Source organism: Barbus barbus, assembly GCF_936440315.1.
Source record: "Barbus barbus genome assembly, chromosome: 27".
Taxonomy (NCBI): Eukaryota; Metazoa; Chordata; class Actinopteri; order Cypriniformes; family Cyprinidae; genus Barbus; species Barbus barbus.
The window spans coordinates 5,311,750-5,331,197 of record NC_136755.1 but is presented as its reverse complement, the minus strand read 5'-3'; the positions used below and the strand labels follow the sequence as shown (position 1 = coordinate 5,331,197).

Sequence of the window (19,448 nt, the reverse complement as noted above, 5' to 3'; positions counted from 1 at the left end):
TGTAGAATTTATAATAGATTATCTGTTAATGGAATAGATTTTCCCTATAGATTTATATTACAACTGTGGCATGTTGTAGCTATTGTTTCTAAAGGCTGCTGTTTCTCATAACAAATGCAATATAGATTAATAAAAAAGTCATTATTGGCCTGGTAATGATTAATAGGCTAGCCTTATTATAACAAATGCTACAGTTAAGAACTATGGTACTTTTTCATAAGAGCAAGTCAGAATGGAGAGGCAATGGGTTCTAATGATGAGTGATGGAGAAACCTTCAGATATTCCAATGATGGCACAGATTAAATCATTAAGAGCCTGATGAACTGTTAAGGAGTAAGAAATAAACAATATCAGTATAAGAAAACGTTAAGTTAGATTGACTTCCCATGGCGTGTTGAATTAGAACATTCTGTCAAACTATAGCCTAAGTGTCTAAATAATATAAAATACAATATATTCTATGTATACAAGTATTTGTTAACTAGCTTATTACTTTATTGCAGTTACGCAATCAACCAAATTTGCATGTGTGGTGGATAGCACAAAAATAAACATTTAAATAACCTTAAGAGGGAGCATGTCCCGGGGTCCACTTCAACCCCCCCAATGTTCAAACCAAAACTACGCCCTTGTAGACATCCGTCAATTATTGATGAAAAAAATTGCCGCGCTGGTAGAGTCCGTGCTGCCGCGACCGTCAAGAGCAGCAGTGAGCCGTCAGCACAGCTGAAGAGTTCTGCGTTCAAATACAATTCAACGTTTTGTTGACATTGTGAGTGCACACAAATAAAAGTAGACCCTTTACAGTTACGAATGATGTATTACTCTTACCTTCATGAGCTTTATGTACCTCTGGTACATTTTGTCATTTTAGAATGTTAAGTTCTACTTCTGTAGATATTTTGGTGAAAGTAACTCAAAAGTAATACAGGAGTCATGTAACGCATTACAATTCTGAGACAGTAATATTGTTTGGTACGGAATTACTTTTAAATAACAGTAACAAGTAATCTATAATATATTACAGTTTGGTAATAACTTGCACAACACTGGTGTGAATCATAATTTCTCCATAGCACAGGTCAAACTTTCAGCATTTAAATTCCACATAAATAATCACCTTTCTGGCCCTTTGTGCTGAAAAATTCGTAATTTCATGTAAAAGATATTTAAAATATTTTGCATTGCCTGTTGTCTGTATTGCAGGTGGTGGGGGGGAAGATGACAGAGTCTGGCAGACTTTGTGCTTTCATTACGAAGGTGAAGAGAGGAAGTCTAGCAGACACTGTCGGCCATCTCCGACCAGGTGAACACATCTATTCAGATTTAACAATTAAGCACATTTCTTTTAACTCGCTTTAGACTGTGGAAGGCATAAAAGCATTTCCTCTGAAACCATGCGAAGTCAGAGCTGCTGAATTATGGGATTCTGTATATGAGTAAAGAAGTTACGATAAAGGTTTTTAGGGTCTGCTTTATATTAGGTATCTTTAAATACTAGGTACAATGTAGCTATTGTGTTCATGTTGAATTGCAAAGCACCTCTGCTGCTATTGATGGGGATAGGTTTGGTGGTCTGGTTCGGTGTAATGGGTAGAGGTTGGGTCAACAGTGTAATTATAGATGTAACTACAAAAATTAATTACAAATGTAATTGACCATTCGTTAAAAAACCCGCCCTCCTTAGTTACTGGTGCTATGTCCGACAAGCCATGCCACTCTCACATTACACACCATGTTCTCACGCAGTAAAAAATACATCGCGACACAAAAATAAAACTGACAACTGTTACTTCTGGTACGAAACAAGGTCTCAGCTTTCAGATTTTGTCATTTTTTAAAAAGAAATTCAAACAATAAATGCCGTTTTGTGGCTCTTTAATGTGTCGTAACAGATCACTGTATTGCCTCAGTTCAAACACGTGAACAGATAGCCTTTCACATTTACTTCAGAACATCAGAACATATTTTTTATTATTATTTCGTTTCATTTTATTACACAGTAAGTGCATTGTATCAAATTATTAATTTAAATGTAAGTACATAGTAGTTAAGGACGCTTAATATGAAGAGGGTCCTTTCTATGTGTTTTTAACTTAAAGGGTAAGTTCACACAAAAATGAAAATTCTGTCACCCTCATACCGTATAGACTACTTTTACAGTGTCTTTATGTACTTTTTGAAGATGGAAAGACTTGGTGGAATGGACTTTTAAATGGAGGGGCAGAAATTACTTTTCATTAAATATATCATAATTTGTGTTTCAGTTAAACTACTTTTTTAGTCGATTTGATGTAATTTAGGTTATTCTGGCAATGACTAGTACAAAGGTGATTATACTTAAAAATTGAAGGCAGCAGTTGAGCTCAAGTTTTTACGTTGAAACAGGTGGAAATTTTTATTTTACAATGTCTTTATGAACTTTTTGGAGCTTCAAAGTTTTGGTTGCATGAACTTTCAGTGGAGGGACAGAAATCAGTTTCGAAGTTGAATGGAAGTCTTATGGGTTTAAAACAAGATGAGAGTGAGTTAATGAACTATCCCTTTAACTTCCATTGGTTAGCTCATATTCCGTGTTGTATTGATGCGGTGTTGTGTCGGTCCTCAGGCGATCAGGTCCTGGAGTGGAACGGGAGGGTCTTACAGGGAGCCACATTCAAGGAAGTTTACAATATCATTCTAGAGTCCAAGCAAGAGCCGCAGGTGGAGCTGGTGGTCTCGCGGCCCATCGGGTGAGTGAGGCGGGTGATGGATCATTACAATACTCAACATGTCAGTTCAGGGACACAGAGCACATTTTCTTTGACAATAGAGCTTTATGAAGAAGGATAGCCTGTGGGAGCCCAACATTTGAATGCTTATATCCACACTCACACATAGAAACATATTCACTGCTTGAAAGTCCTGCTTCAGGTCTGTGCTTTAGGAGGACAGATTGACATAATTAGAAAATATTTTTTATACTTTCAATGCTAGGTATTTTTCCGCTTACACCATTAAAAGTCCTAAAGTAAGATGGTCAGATGCTATATATATGGGCAATATATCAGTCATGCATGTGCTGTCATTTTGACAGCAATAATATACCGTAAAATGACCTAGCATCGTGAATGTTTGAATGATTTTTTTAAATTTTGCAATTATATTTCCTGAAAACCGAACCAAGCCAGTGCTGCACTGGCTTCAAAGTTTAAGATATTTTAATGTCATCTTTCATTTTATCCTCAGTAGCAAAAGTGCAAAGATTTTGGAAGTTCACTTTTAATTCAGTGAATCGTTTAAAAATTCAAGGACTCATCATCACTCAAAATGTTCCCATGTGGCATTTCTCGTGCTAAAAATATATACTATATACACTGCCAGTCAAAAGTTTGGAATAATTATGATATTTTACTGTTTTGAAATAAGTCTCTTACCAAGGCTGCACTTTTTTTGTGTGTGATTAAAAATACAGTAATATTTGGAATATTATTACAATTTAAAATAACTGTTTCCTTTTTTAAAATGTCATTTATTCCTGTGATGACAAAGCTGAATTTTCAGCATCATTACTCCAGTGTCACATGATCCTTCAGAAATCATAATAATACGCTGACTTGATGCTTAAGAAATGTGTATTATTATCGGTGTTGAAAATTAAGAGACTTCTTTCAGAAATATCCTAATTATTCCAGATTTCCGAGCTGCATTAGTGTATGTAAATATTGCCGTTTATAACTACGGCGTATATAAATAAAAATGATTGAATGTAATTCTTTCGCTTGTTAATTTATAGAAAAACAGTGCGGATGTCTTAATTATTTTTAATTACATTTACTGTATTTTACTTCTTGATTTAAAAATGTTAATCTTTTCGACAACAGTGGCTGTTTTGGTTGGACTAGTAATTGTTTAAAACAATTTCAGAGAATATAAATAAATATTAGGATTTATATTTAAATTAATCAATGCCTTACATTTTAGCTACAGTATATCACCCGGCTATATAACCTTCTGATATACAGTTGGGATGCTCTGAGTTTTTATTTACAGACATACACCTGCTATCATTGAAGTGCTATTCACTGTTTTCTTGCAGAGATGTCCCTAGAATACCAGAGAGCACACATGGACAACTTGAATCAAGTAAGTTTAGCTAGTTTTGATCTATAAAACATATTAATACTTTAGCACTGCAGGAGGATCAATTTAAGCGTTCTTTGCTCAATTTTTCAGGTTCAAGTTCCTTTGAATCCCAAAAGATGGGCCCGTCCATCTCTGTCACGTCCCCCATGAGTCCTGGCATGCACCGGGACAACCCTCAGTATCTGTCCGGACAGCTCTCAGTGAGTACCAGCGTCTGCACATGTGTAATGATGCTGAAAATTCAGCTTTGATCACAGGAATAAATTACATCTTAACACATATTCACATAGAAAACAGTTCTTTTTAAATTGTAAAAATATTTTACAATATTACAATTTTTTTACTGTATTTTTGATCAAACATTTTCAGCCTTGGTGAGCATAGGAGACTAAAAAAAAATCTTACTGACACCAAACTGTAAGATGCAGACAGAGTATGTTTACACATATATTTTTTTATTTCACCGGTAAATATTAATGGTCTTCCAGTGTGACAAATTCTATATACAGATATTTCACATGCAGGCACAATATAATAACATTTCCACATAAATATTGCACATTTGATTAATCGTAAGAGTTAAAACTCTCCCTCTTCCTAATTTACAATCATAAAAATGCCTTATTTACTTGATGTCGGTGTCCTAATTAGGATTCTCTAAAGATTGCGTAATTAGAAATAGATATCGTGAGTCACTCCACTGGACTCAGTATAAACAATATTTTACTTTTATAATATCACTAGCACAATATGTAAATTAATGACCAGCCTTTTATTATTATTTTTTTTTTTGAAAGTACACACTAAGTAGGTTGTGCTGTGTTTTATAATTGTATTTCTGTTTACCCCATTCATTCTGATACTTGATTTTGACAGGTTTAGTGGAATGTCAAATGCTACAAGCATTAGAATGTAATTTGAACAGATAATATTATTTTAAAATCTGTGTTCAGAAGTTAAAATGAGCAAAATCTAAGATAATAAAAAAAAAAAAAAAATAGAATAATAATGTGACCCTTGTGACCACAAAACCAGTCATAAGGGTCAATTTTTAGAATATATAGATCATCTGAAGCTGAGTAAATAAGCTTTCCCTTGATGAATTGTTTGTTATGATAGGACAATATTTGGCCGAGATACAACTATTTGAAAATCTGGAATCTGAGGGTGCAAAAAAATCTAAATATTGAGAAAATCACCTTTAAAGTTGTTCAAATGAAGTTCTTAGCAATGCATATTATTAATCAGAAATTACGTTTTGATATATTAACGGTAGGAAATGTACAAAATATCTTCATGGAACATGATCTTTACTTAATATCCTAATGATTTATAGCATAATATAAATCGATAATTTTGACCCATACAATGTATTTTTGGCAGTTGCTACAAATATACCCCAGCGACTTAAGACTGGTTTTGTGGTCCAGGGTCACATATAATAAAATATTAAATTACGGACAGTAAAATGAACGTCACATCAGCTGCTCATGACATCTTGCGTTTGCTAGTCAGGTGTGTTTTCTAGACAGTGTCTGTCAGACCAGCTTGAATCCTGACATGGAAAAAGTATTCTTAGTTTTCAAGCTTGTTACCTGATTGACATAGACACTGCAGGTCAGCTCTGACACAGCGCTGCTGATCAGGATGTTAGGTAAACGCACTTCCTTGAAAGACTAGCTATTGTACTTTCTGCTGAAGTCGTTGCGTTTAATTGAACGAACAGCCTCGGTCTTAACTGCTGTTTGAAACTTAACATATAAATAATTCACGCCGTTTGCATTATCAGTGTCTCTAACTGTACGCCTGAGACGTCTGCGAGGTAAGTTTGACCCAGCCGTTCGTATAGTACAGTAAAGTGCTTCAGGCATGGAAACAGATTAGCCAGTATTGTGCCTTTTAATTGTTTGATAGGGAAACGAGCTGTAGCCACGACTGTAAACATGCTAAATGTGGAGAGATCGTGTTAAAAAAGGAAATGCTGATTAATAATAATAATAGTAATGTATGTGCTTTTTCTGTTTTTGCACTGAAGTGTATCTGTTCTTCTGTCCGGGTGATGCTTTAGTGTCTCACTATGGTTTGCGCTGTTGTAAATTTGTTTTCTTTTTGTTTGGAATGAGGGAGATTTATCCTAAAATATTGAAATCAGAATACTTAACACACACACACACACACACACACACATACTGATCATTGCTGTATTGTTGTTATTGAAAAACACAACCAATGCATTAAATGTTTTATACGCAGCTTTAAAGGTAATCATTTAATAGTTTAAAGTGACATTTGTTTTACACTCTTTTTGACATTTTTTTTGATAACATCAGAATTCTCTTTAAATTTTAAATTAGGCAAACGTTTTTCATTCTTTGTCACGTAACATGTATTTGTATTATATATATTTTTGAAAATAGTTCATATGAATGGTTTATGTTGGTAACACTTATATAGAGTACAGAGTAACACAATTATTGCAAACTATTATATTATTGATAATTCATAGACTGTAGTCTCTACATTAATATGCACTGCATTTCATTAGCTCTGTACTTGTACTCTGCATAAATGACAATAAAGTTGAATCTAATCTAATCTAATCTAATATGCTATGTACAAATAGTGAGTTCATCATTCATTGTCACAATAGTTCACAAATTATTATTGTTTAATCGGCTCATATGTAAAAACTTATATAATGTTTTTTATTGTTTTTTAACAACTTGTTAAGCATACCTAAGTGATGTACAATATTTAAACCAGTAGTAAAGGAGCAATAACCTGCCTTTATTAGACATTAATTGCATTAATACCAATTGTTCCTGTTTACAAACACATTTACAAATACAAGCATATCAGCTCGCTTTACACACACACATTACACAATGTTCTTTACTATAAACTAATAACTTTATGATGTTTTTGTGAACGTTATTTATTTATAAACTGCTTTTCCAAAAATACTAAAAATATAGTAGGCAGAAAAATGTAAAATGACAGTAAATGCATAAACATGTAAATATCGTATGCTTTTGTGTCTATTCAAAAAACGTATGTAAATAAACGCTACATAAAATACATACAGACACTAATGAGATTGCGTTAAGTGCATCAGTTAAGGTCATTGCACACTGAGTCCGAAATTTTCTAATGTGTTTTTCTGTATTCATAATCCTCAAAATTCGTCACGCACAGAAACCTTGCACACTGATTCCGGTGCTTATTAATTAATCCGTTGCAAAATAATTTGCAAAACAGTTCAAGCATTGAAGATGATTTTGTTGCCTTCTTGCTTCTTTAAAAAAAGGAAAAAGAAAGGAAATATTGGGTCCATCCAATCCTGAGATATAGATAGGACGGAGAGCTCCTCCTCCTTATTAAGCAGCGGGATTATCACGGGTGATTCAAAGTTTACTTCAGGATGTTAGTGGCTCAGTTTGATGCTTTGCTAGCGATACTAGAGCCACATATTAAAAAGAAGACCATCAATTTCTGTGAACTCAGTGTGCAAAGATCTATATACAGTGCTTTGTGCTGCGAGATGAAGTGGATGAACTTGACAGCTCTGAACTATTAAAACACCTCCCAAAATGCTTGCTACGGATGCAAAAAACAGAAAAAATCGAACCCGATCCGAATATAACGGACAAAAATTTCAGAGGCAGCGTGTAAACGTGATTGACACAACGTGAGGTCGTATTTATTTTTTAACGTGTGAAAATTTCGGTGTGCTATGACCTTTATTGTTAGGATACAATGAGTAGAAATCAAAGGATAAAATCACATTATATAACTCTTTACATATAAGCTAATTAAACAATAATTTGTAAATGATGTGACAATGAATCAAGGAATCACTATTTGTACAAAACCTATTAATGTATTAACTATGTAGAAACTACAATTTATAAACTTTGAATTAACTAAAACGAATAGTTTGCTAATTGTTTATAAGTATTTTATTAAGTGTTGCCTATATGTTTTCCTAGTTAGTACAATTTCTGGAAAAAAAACATTAAAGATGCAAAATTTGTATCAGTACTATCAAATATTATGTTCTGTTTTACAGTGAAGAGATGCAGTACGTTAATCGCACTTTAATTGACATCGATTATAAAATCGATTATTCGCGAATAATCGCATCCAAAATTAATGTTTGTGTTTACATAATATATTTGTGTGTATGTATATGTATAAATACACACATATATGTACATATTTAAGAAATATATGTAATAATATGCGATAATAATAATAAAAATTAAAACAACTTTTATTTTGGATGCAATTAATCACAATTAATCGATTTTACAGCCCTACATTGACATACTGTAAAACTGGTAGTGACGCATCTTAATATGGCAGGTTTGAATATTTTAATTTACTTTAAATATATTTGTTATTTTAATGTTATTTTAAAATGACATACATGTGTTGTGTCACAGTTATAACACTTCTGTTGCATTATGAATTGTTTTGACAGTACTCACATACAGGCTATGTTTATTTATGCTGTAGAATTCTGGTCATGTTTGAGTATGAAACAGTCTGATAATTGAATAAAAGCTGTCTTACGTCACTCAGTTAGGCTAAATCTCTTTTCAGATGGGTTGATTTGATTTGTGTGCCTCTGTGCAGTTTTGGTTTAGTTGTATTGCTTTTGTTTTCTTTGTTAATTTTGCTTATCCAGAGTCCATGCCTTAGTAGAAGAACCACGCCTTTTGTCCCTAGGGTCCAGGTAACATCGTCAGACTTCTCTCTCTTTCTCCGCTCAGTCTCTTTTTAATCTTTTCTTTCATTTCTGGCAGTCTTTCTCAATCCTTCATTACTCTCTCTCTCTCTCTGTGCGTTATTTGGAAAATGCACTGCAGGAAAACGGCAACATTCCAAGTTTCTCCCCCTTTGCTCTTTTGTTCAGATTTTATTTTTTCCCTCAAAGTTATACGTCATTGCCCTTGTGATTTATAACCACAATTCATAAGAGCTGTTTCTGAATTTTCCTTAATTAATTGGACGGCAGTCTTGCTGAGGCTGAAATATTCTGCATGAATTATATACTGTTTTTAATTGTTTATATTTTCCTCACTTTTTAAATGTGGCATGGTTTTAGCATCGCTTACTAAATTAAATCTCTTTAAATTTTTTTAGACAAGACATTTTCATCCTTAGTCATGTAACATAGAACGTTATATTTGAATTCTGTTGTATAGACAATAGTTAGTATGAAATGCATATGTTTCCTATAGTTTAAATTTAGTATGAGAAATGCATTATTTTATGATTGTTAGTACAAATGAAGCCAGGTTTGGATCAGTACTATCAAATATTATGTTCTGTGTTACAATGAAGAGATACAGTATGTTATTTACCACACTTTTAAGATTGCATTTTCCAGAGAATTTCTCTAAACCTCATAGATAATAAACAAATTGTACCAAAGACTATTTAGGCAAACCTGTACGGCTTTTTTTTCTTATGTGGAATGCAAAAGTTTAATATGGCAAGATATCATTGACATAAAACCTGCAGCGATTTAAAAAAAAAAAAAAAACAGTATATATATAAATACATGTTTTTTAAATAAATATTTGTATTTTTTAAATATTTAAAATTATGAAATAAATCTGTTCCACAAAGAAAAAAGTAATATGGGTTTGGAACAACATGAGGGATCTCCCGTTTAACTGCAATAATACACTTTTGTTTAGATGTTTTGGATTTTATACTGTTTCCTGATGCAGTCAACTAATAAAAGCACAGACCTCGATACGTCTGTAGAAGAATCAAACGGTACAATTTGTTTGGACTGAAGCCTTCCCCCTGCTGTTGTTGCAATGGGAGCTACCTGGATTGCTCTAGTCTGTATTGAGCTCTTTCTGTTGCTTTGCTGCATGCATTAGTACTGGAGTATCTATCTAGAATAGCAAGTTCTCTCTAAAGGTGCATTATAGACGTTTCTTTCAGCTCTAGTGATCTGGAAGGACAAATGCTGGGAGGACAGATCATTTCTATCGATGAAGTGCGCTTGAGAAGTGCTCAACATGAAATAATTAAATTTGAACTGTCATTTGGGAAATAAAACTAGTGATATTCATTTGATTAATTTAGAAATACTATTTTGTATGTAGAAAAAACAACAACAACAAATATATAATTACATTGATATTATTATAAGTTTGTTGAAATATTACAAAGAAATAGGCACATTTAAATAATTAACACTGATTGAATTATTTAAAAAAAAATGATTTATTCAATTAAGTACATTAAAGTATTGTTTTTAATAATTTATTTCAGAATAAATTATTACATTTATGTTTGGATGAATTCGATTATTTAAGGATTTATTTATTCAGAATAATTTTGTTCTCCATATTTCATAACCTTCCTGCAGTCTTCCAGTTTTTGCCCTTCCTGTTTTTACTGTTTTTTTTTTTTTTTAGGATTTATTTAATGTGTAAGAATAGATGCATGTGTGAGATTGAATTCATTCCCAGATAGCTGGCACTGAGACTTTCAAAGATGCTTCGTTTAAATTCTGCTTTGGGTTGAAATCACATAATAAGTTTGAGCATTTTTCATTTTGTTACATTTCCTTTGCTTAGTCTGTTGTGTTGTGTGGTATGTTATTTGATTTGTATTGCTGGGCTTTGAAAGTGTCTGTCAGTTTTAGAGTAAATGTGACAATTTGTGATTACTTTCGGGTCATCTGATTGGACGAGACCTGTGGCAGACACGCCCTCATCCCCTGGCCAGCCAATGAGGGATGAGATAATCCACAGTCCAGACTGGCAGCACACAAAAAAACTTTTTACATCCTCTCATCTGCAGCCCAACATGCCAGATGGCACAAGACAAGAATATTCTGGGTTCAATGCAGTTTTAAGTCTATTGGTGTCCATCAGTGGCATACTGCTGATTGTTCCAGAAACTCATCCCTCAGTTTGTAAAAGTAAAAAAACACATTTTGGGATCCTTTTGAGAATTAGCTGTATTGGGCAAGAATGAAACTAGCATTAATTTATATGTGCAAACCATTTGTAAAAAAAAAATTCTGTAAATTGTCATCATAAATGAAGACCATTGCATGAAACTCACTGAGTTTATGGCTGGTTTAGCAGTGTTATTTTAATATTATTTATAAACTATTATAGTATTCATTGACATTTTGAATTGTCTTTATTTTTATAAATTTTTGCTAACGTTTTACAAATGTTTATTATTATTTACAAAAATATTATTATTATTATTATTTTGTTTTGTCTTTGTTTTAAGCTTGTGTATATATATATATATATATATATATATATATATATATATATATATATATATATACAGTGGTGTGAAAAAGTGTTGGCACACAAATTTTGTTTTATTTTATTGCATGATTGTCACACTTTAATGTTTCAGATCATCAAACTAATTTAAATATTAATCAAAGATAACACACGTAAACACAACATGCAGTTTTTAGTAATTGCAGTACTGTTGAAAATAAATAAATAGATTACAAACTGAGATAGATAAGTCAAAATTATTTTCTGTAGTAATGAAGCTGTATTTAACCTGGAATATTGAGTACAGTATAAAGTCAGACCCCTTAAACACTGTGCTGTCACTGTGATTCAGTGCTTAGAAGTAGTTGAATTTTGTATTTGTATCAGTGGTGAATTTAGCTGTTGATTAAAGACTGAGGAGTTGAGAGGTAGTCAGCTTGATGTAGTTGGTGTGTGCTGGTGCTGTTCCTGCTCTGGGAAAGATCTGCCAAGCATGTGATGCTGCACACATTGCATAAGGGTCTGCCCTGGACCTTCTGGGGTGAGCTCTCCTCACAGACCTCCTAACAGAGCCTGTCTATTCCTGCAGGTCAAGCTGTGGTACGATAAAGTGGGACATCAGCTCATCGTCACTATCCTGGGCGCCAAAGACCTGCCTTCACGAGAAGACGGGAGACCTAGGAATCCATACGTCAAAATCTATTTCCTCCCTGACAGAAGGTACGCCAGAGTTCAGATATAACCGGTTTTTGTCCTTCAAAACAACTTTGAATAAGGATTTAAAATGTTCTTTTTGTTTTCAAAAAAAGTAAAATTGTAAAATCGTCTATTGTCTATTTGAATATATGTTAAAATGTAATTTATTTCTGTGATCAAAGCTGAATTTTCTGCATAATTTCTCCAGTCTTCAGTGTCACATGATCCTTCAGAACTCATTCTAATATCATGATTTGCTGTTTTTAAAAATTCTTTAATGCATAGAAATGCCAAAAAAAAAAAATATATATATTTTTTGTAATTCTCCAAAATAAAAATAAAAAAACAATTCATATATATTTATATCAAAATTATTTCAATTATATTTGAAAATGTATAAATATATCTATTTTATTTTTTTTATTATTATTTGTAGGATTAGGATTTTTTTGTTGGGGGTGCTAAGGGGGGCTTAACAGTTCAGAGGGGGTGCTAAAAAAAAATATTAAATTGAGAGAAAGTACTGAACGCCTAAACTTTAGCTATCAGTTTTTTATATACAGCAGCTTCAAAAAAGGCTTATTTTAATTTTTTTCTGTGGTATTAAACTTCTCATATGCCACTGTTATTAATAATATACTAATGACACTTACAAAGTAATTATGCATAATCACATGCAAGTAACCCTAAACCAAACCCTAATCCGAACCCTAACCATATAGTAAGTACATGTACATAATTAATATTACTAAGTGCTTAACTGTACAACTACACTGTAACAATGACACCGTAAAATAAAGTGTAACCAAAATATCTTATCTGAAAAAAAACATGAATAATTAGGTATAATGATGTTTAAAAATGTGTGCTATTAATGACAAGTTTCAAATCGGGGGTCCTTGGATTGGTTTCGTGTCTCTGTGGGTCTGTAAAGTCACATCAGCAGCTGTAAATTATGAACGCACCTGCTCTTCTCAGTGATAAAAGCAAGAGGAGAACGAAAACAGTGAAGAAATCTCTGGAGCCCAAGTGGAACCAGACGTTCATGTACTCGCCGGTGCACAGACGAGAGTTCAGGGAGCGCATGCTGGAGATCACGCTATGGGACCAGGCCAGAGTCCGAGAGGAGGAGAGCGAGTTCCTGGGAGAGGTGAGAGAGAGTCCTACACCGTCCTGAAAAGAGCTCTCAATATTTACTCAGTATGATGCAAGACAGCTGTTGTGGCAGCAATATAAGACGTGAATAGAAGTTTTAGTTTAAAATCAATTATAAAACTATTTTGTACCTTCCTTTGCCAAGTTTGAATGCGTTTTTTTCTTATATTCCACATTTGCACTGCATTTTAAACTCATAAAATACTCCAAGTCATGATAAATGGATGTGTGTTTGATGTAGGGCTGGACGATTAAACGGAAAAGGAATCGAAACTGAAATTAAAAAACTTTAACTGATGGAATTTTCCCATGTCAGTTATTTCGTTTTCTTTAATCCTATTAATACTTTCCCCTTAAAATCATAATATCATACTCGGCGCTATACAGAGAGGACCATCGCGCTCGCATCTTTTGCAGCGTCTCGCACGTGAGAGGCACGTTAAAAAAAAGAATTGAAACTTTTACACACAGAGATGCTCATCAATGTCAGTTCCAAAACAGTGGACCAATCTGAATATCCTAGAGGCGGGGCAAGCGTTGCAAGCTTTTTTTGTAGCAGGTTGGCATGGCAACTTTTGTATTTGTGACCAGTTATAAGGGTAAATTTTTTGAAGTTAAGATTTATACATCATCTGAATAAATAAGCTTTCCATTGATGTATGGTTTGTTATGATAGGACAATATTTGGCCAAGATACAATTATTTGAAAATCTGGAATCTGAGGGTGCAAAAAAATCAAAATATTGAGAAAATCACTTTTAAAGTTGTTCAAATGAAGTTCTTAGCAATGCATATTACTAATCAAAAATGAAGTTTTGATATATTAACAGTAGGAAATTTACAAAATATCTTCATGGAACATGATCTTTACTTAATATCCTAATGATTTTTGGCATAAAAGAAAAATCGGTAATGTTGACCCATACAATGTATTTTTGGCTTTTGCAACAAATATAGCCGTGGTACTTACAGTATGACTGGTTTTGTGCTCCAGGGTCACATTTGACAGCAATGTGGCGGAGTAGGCATTCTGGTCTGCTCTTTAAAAAAAAATAATAATTCCTGTGCGCTGCGTCTCAAGGGTTTAGACACACAGACGTGTTTTATGTGAATGGCTAGTAAGAACCTAGAGCGAGTGCTAGCGTATATAACGTGACGGGACAAGATCACTGAGATCCTGCCCTGCTCTTTCTCTTAATCAGCAGTCTTCTATTTACATTCATTATTTAAAACATTTGTTTTCAGGGGATGCAAGTTATTATTTTCTACTTTTCGCATTTTATTATTTAAAATAATATTCATTTACAAGAGATACAAGTAATTTTCTACTTTTCACGTGACTATTTAAAATGTATTTTGTTTGCAAGAGCTGCTGGTTATGTTCTACTTTTGACAAGGCAATATTCATTTATTTTAATGCAAAAAAATGAAAGATAAGAAATGCAATCTTTCATTAGAAAAAAATCCCACCTTTAATAGTTGAGTATATTTACATATGAACTATGAATAATAATAATAAAAACGAGGTCAAGTGTTCAATTAATGGAGGTTTTGATTTGAGGTCGTGTCGCTCAGCCCTAGTTTGATGCCTGTGTGTTTGTGTGTGTAGATTCTGATCGAGCTGGAGACGGCGCTGTTGGACGATCAGCCTCACTGGTATAAGCTCCAAACACACGACCTATCCTCGATGCCGCTGCCGAACCCCTCGCCCTACATGCAGAGACGCCTCGTGCACAGAGAGAGCCCGACACGCAGGTTACAGAGTACGTACTGGTACAGCAAACACAAGCACACACCCTCAGGAAGAAATGCAAAGCTAACCCTAAGGTACAAAAGCTAGATGGTACATCTTTATGCTATATAGTGGTACATATTAACATGATGGTGGTAATGCATTACAAGTAACTTGAGTTATGTACTCAGATTACTTTTTTCAAGTAACTAGTAAAGTAGTGCATTATTCCTTTCACCTTTGGTGTGAAAGGGCATTTAGAGTAGCCAAAAATTCAACTTTTTTTTTTTTTTTTAATAAGCAAGCCCAGCCCAGGGGACAGAAAGTAACGTAATGCATTACTTGGATTAAAGGGATAGTTCACCCAAAAATGAAAATTCTGTCATCATTTACTCACCCTCAAGTTGCTGGTACCCATTGACTTCCATGGTATTTTTTTTTCATATTATGGAAGTCGATGGCTACAGGCAGCTGTTTTTTTTTTTTTGTAATATCTTCTTTTGTGTTCAGCAGAAGAAAGAAGTTCATACAGGTTTGAAACAAGGTGAGGGTGAGTAAATGATGACAGAAGTTTCATTTTGGGGTGATCTGTCACTTTAAGTGTTCACACTACAGTTGAATGTGATCTCAATCTGATTGTGAAAAGCAAAAATCACAATGGATCACATTTTCAAATGCAGTCTGGGCTATTTTTATATGTGGAAATCAATTTCGGTGTGATTTTTACGTCAGTCATTCATCATAATTTTGTGTTTGGTTTACCATTTGTTTCAATCATAAAATAATTTATGAATTGCACTATAGAGATATGCAAAAATACACATAGACTGTTCAAAAGTAATTTTTTTAAATATTTTTGAAAGTGTTTTCTTCTGCTTACCAAGGCTGCATTTATTTGATCAAAAATACAGTAAAAACATAAATGTTGTGAAATATTATTACAATTTAAAATATCTGTTTTCTATGCGAGTATATTGTAAAATGTAATTTATTCCTGTGATTAAAGCATCATTAGAATTCATTCTAATATGCTGATTTGCTGCTCAAGAAACATAGTTATCATTATCACACTTGGGAAGAATCCTTGCTAAATAAAATTAATATTATTAACACACGCACAAAAGTATAAATAAAAGTATTGATTAAAAAGTATTAAGTAATTAAAAAAACGGACCCCAAACTTTTAAACGGTGGTCTGTATCTGTTTAAAATTGAAAGAATTTGAAGTTTTTGAAAATTAAATCCGAATACGAAACTTTTGCCATGTCGGCAATTTACAAGCCTGCACTGGTACGAATGTCCTCAATATTCTGTATCGATTTTATGTCCAGAACTGATATGATCATATTTTATGTATGTTCGTTTTTGTTGATGTTTCTTGTTTTCATGTTTTGTTTCCTTCAAAAAATATTACTGTCTATCCACCACTGACACATTTCCAGACAAGGGCCCATATTTATACAACTCAGGTAACTTTGCCCTGCTTGCTCCAGCTAGCATGTGATTGGCCAGCAGTGTGATTTTACTCTCCTCTACACTCTCAAAGTGTGATCTCCCCTCACTTCCGCCTCATACTCTTCAGAAACCCACGCTGTCCCTCACAGCCTGCATGGAGCTGACGCCCATCGCTGCTGCTACATGCCACCAGTCCTCATTGTACACCTTATCTGCCTGGTTAGGCCTGATCTTCACCATTACAATATAATGGAAAGCAGCCTAGTTAACAGTCCCGTGTGGCCTGCTCACGCTTTTCCCAGCCTCTCACAAACCTTTCTGTGGTTGGTGTTTGCTGTGTTTCACTGTTTTGATTTCAGACTAAATGATAGCAAACCTCATGCCGCTCGGTTCTGCTCACAATGATCTCATTTGTATTATGAGTCTGAACACAGTGTGTTATCAATGTGATTTTCAACATGAGCTGCAGCTGTGTTTTGTTGTTGTAGTGAGGTAACAAATGAGAAAACATCTTTAAAATCACCATACACTGTCTGTCGTGGATATTTTGGGATATTGTGGCAAATGCATTATGCTATACATGTAAATTATGCGTAATCGGTAGCAACTCACTTTCACGAGCTGTGTATTAGCATGTCAAATATGCTCAGGTCTGCAGAGACGTCTGTAATATAAAACACTGTTTTATTCTTTCATGCTATTTTTATATCATTATTTTAGTGTTAACTTTTTCATTTTATTTTTTAAAGCCTCTTTTGAGCTGACAGTATGTTTGCAATTCTTAAAGTTAACATCTGTATCAGTAGTGATGCACAATATATTAGTGACTGTTACGCTTAAAATAAGGTTCCATTTGTTAACATGAACTAACAATGAAAGACATTTATTAATCTTAGTTAATGGCAATTTCAAAATGCATTAATACATTATTGACTGTATATGTGTTAATGTCATTTAATGGATCTGAGCTATCATGCTAAATAAACAAACTTCCATTATATCTAATATCAAAATAGCAGGTCTTTAAAGAAAATAATCTAAATAAAAAAAATGAATTTTAAAATAAATTAATACACTAATTTGTATATTGATTCATCCCTTATTACCTGTTATGATAACATAATGCTAGTTTAGTATGTGTGTCTGCTGTGCTATAAGCCTAGCTAGATAACTTTACCTGATTTAAAACACACCGTCACGTTAAGAGGGTCTTTTCTTCATTATGACTCTCGTTCCTCCACCCTTCCTTTCTCTGTTTCACTCTCTCTCTCTCTCTCTCTCAGGGTCACAGAGAATCAGTGACAGCGAGTTCTCTGATTACGACTGTGAAGACGGGATTGGTGTTATCTCAGGTACAGCTAAGTCACCTGCTTTAGCGCCGCCCTGTACTTACAAAATTGAAGATTTGAGCGTGCTTGAAAGCATTTTATTCACTCCTTTTCAGTTAAATTCATAATTACATACATATCAATACATTTATAATATAACTATTAGAAGTATTTGTAACAAACACAAAACATATATATATATATTATGGCTCTTTTTGCACTTTTGTGCACCATAATATGAGTGAAATGTAATTTTACAATACTGTTCAAAAGTTTGGGGTCAGTAAGATTTTATTAGTTTTAGAAAGAAGCCTCTTCTGCTCACCGAGACTGCATTTATTTGATCATAAATACAGTAAAAACGTTGATGCTGTGAAATATTTTTGCAATTTAAAACAACTAATTTCTTTATAAATATATTGTAAAATGTAATTTATTCCTGTGATCAAAGCTGGATTTTTTTTAGTGTCATTACTCCGGTCTTCAGTGTCACATGATCCTTCAGAAATCATGATTTTATGCTGATTTGCTGCTCAAGAAACCTTTATTATTATTATCAATGTTAAAAACCGTTGTGCTGCTTCATATTTCTGTGGAAACAAGGATTCACATATGAATAGAAAGTTCAAAAGTCACTTTTGATCAATTTAACTGAATAAAAAAAAATCTTACTGACCCCAAAATTTTGAACATACAGCCAAACACTGATTTAATGGGGCACAATCTGATCTGAATAAATGTCAGTTGTGTCTTTTAATGATCTTTTCGATGTCTGATCGTACACGGCTTGTCCCGTTCACACATGCTTATCAACAAATCAGATTAAAGGATATCGTCAGAGAGAAGATTACTGTGAACTTTAATCTCCCGACTCACCATCATTTCACACTGACCGCATTGGTTCTGTTCACTTTTTAAGGTGTTTTAATGTTCCTGAATGAAGTGTTGAAGTTCAGAGTGGTAGACCACATACAGTTCTGCAAAAAAAGGACATGAAAAAATGTCAGAATGCCATTGTATTTGATCCTAATTTGCTCCTGTTTTTCAGTAAATGTGAATGTATGATTTATAATTTGATATTGTTGGGTTGTTAAAGGGGTAGTACACCATAAATGAAAATTAGCCTGTGTTTTACTCACCCTTGAGGGATCCTAGGTGTATATGACTTTCTTCTTTCAGACGAATCCAATATATAAAGTATTGTCCTGGCTCTTTATCACTGCAGTGGGTGGGTGTTTCTGTTCAACAGTCCAAAAGACGTCAAATAAAACGTGCCTCACACGGCTCCGGGGGATGAATAAAGGCCTCCTGTAGCGGATCCATGCCTTTCTGTAAGAAAAATATCCATATTTCAAACGTAATAAACACTTTTCTATCACTTCCGGTATCTGTCGTACACAGAAGCCGTTCTGGCCGTAAAATGCATGGATAGGCCTTTATTCACGCCCCGGAGCTGTGTGTGGCACGTTTTATTATGGATGCGCACGCTTTATTTTACATCTTTTGGACTGTTGAACAGAAACACCCACTACGATGATAAGAGCCAGGGCAATTTTTAATATAACTCCGATTGGATTTGTCTGAAAGAAGAAAGTCATATACACCTAGAGGGTGAGTAAAAAAACAGGCTAATTTTCATTTTTGGCTGAACTAACCCTTTAAATGGCATTGCTGATGTA

At 33.7% G+C, this 19,448-nt stretch overlaps 1 protein-coding gene across 1 annotated transcript in view; it reads left to right on the top strand.

Annotated features, from left to right (window-relative positions):
* Positions 1 to 19,448, top strand: part of LOC306847023 (regulating synaptic membrane exocytosis protein 2-like) — a gene marked incomplete at its 5' end in the record, with an annotated part of 167,795 nt that overhangs the window by 89,296 nt on the left and 59,051 nt on the right. Inside the window, 10 exon segments of the mRNA XM_079380758.1 lie at positions 1,208 to 1,307; positions 2,610 to 2,733; positions 4,080 to 4,126; positions 4,217 to 4,326; positions 8,817 to 8,864; positions 11,993 to 12,123; positions 13,078 to 13,249; positions 14,864 to 15,017; positions 16,429 to 16,455; positions 17,725 to 17,793. Coding sequence (XP_079236884.1) covers positions 1,208 to 1,307; positions 2,610 to 2,733; positions 4,080 to 4,126; positions 4,217 to 4,326; positions 8,817 to 8,864; positions 11,993 to 12,123; positions 13,078 to 13,249; positions 14,864 to 15,017; positions 16,429 to 16,455; positions 17,725 to 17,793 — 982 coding nt within the window.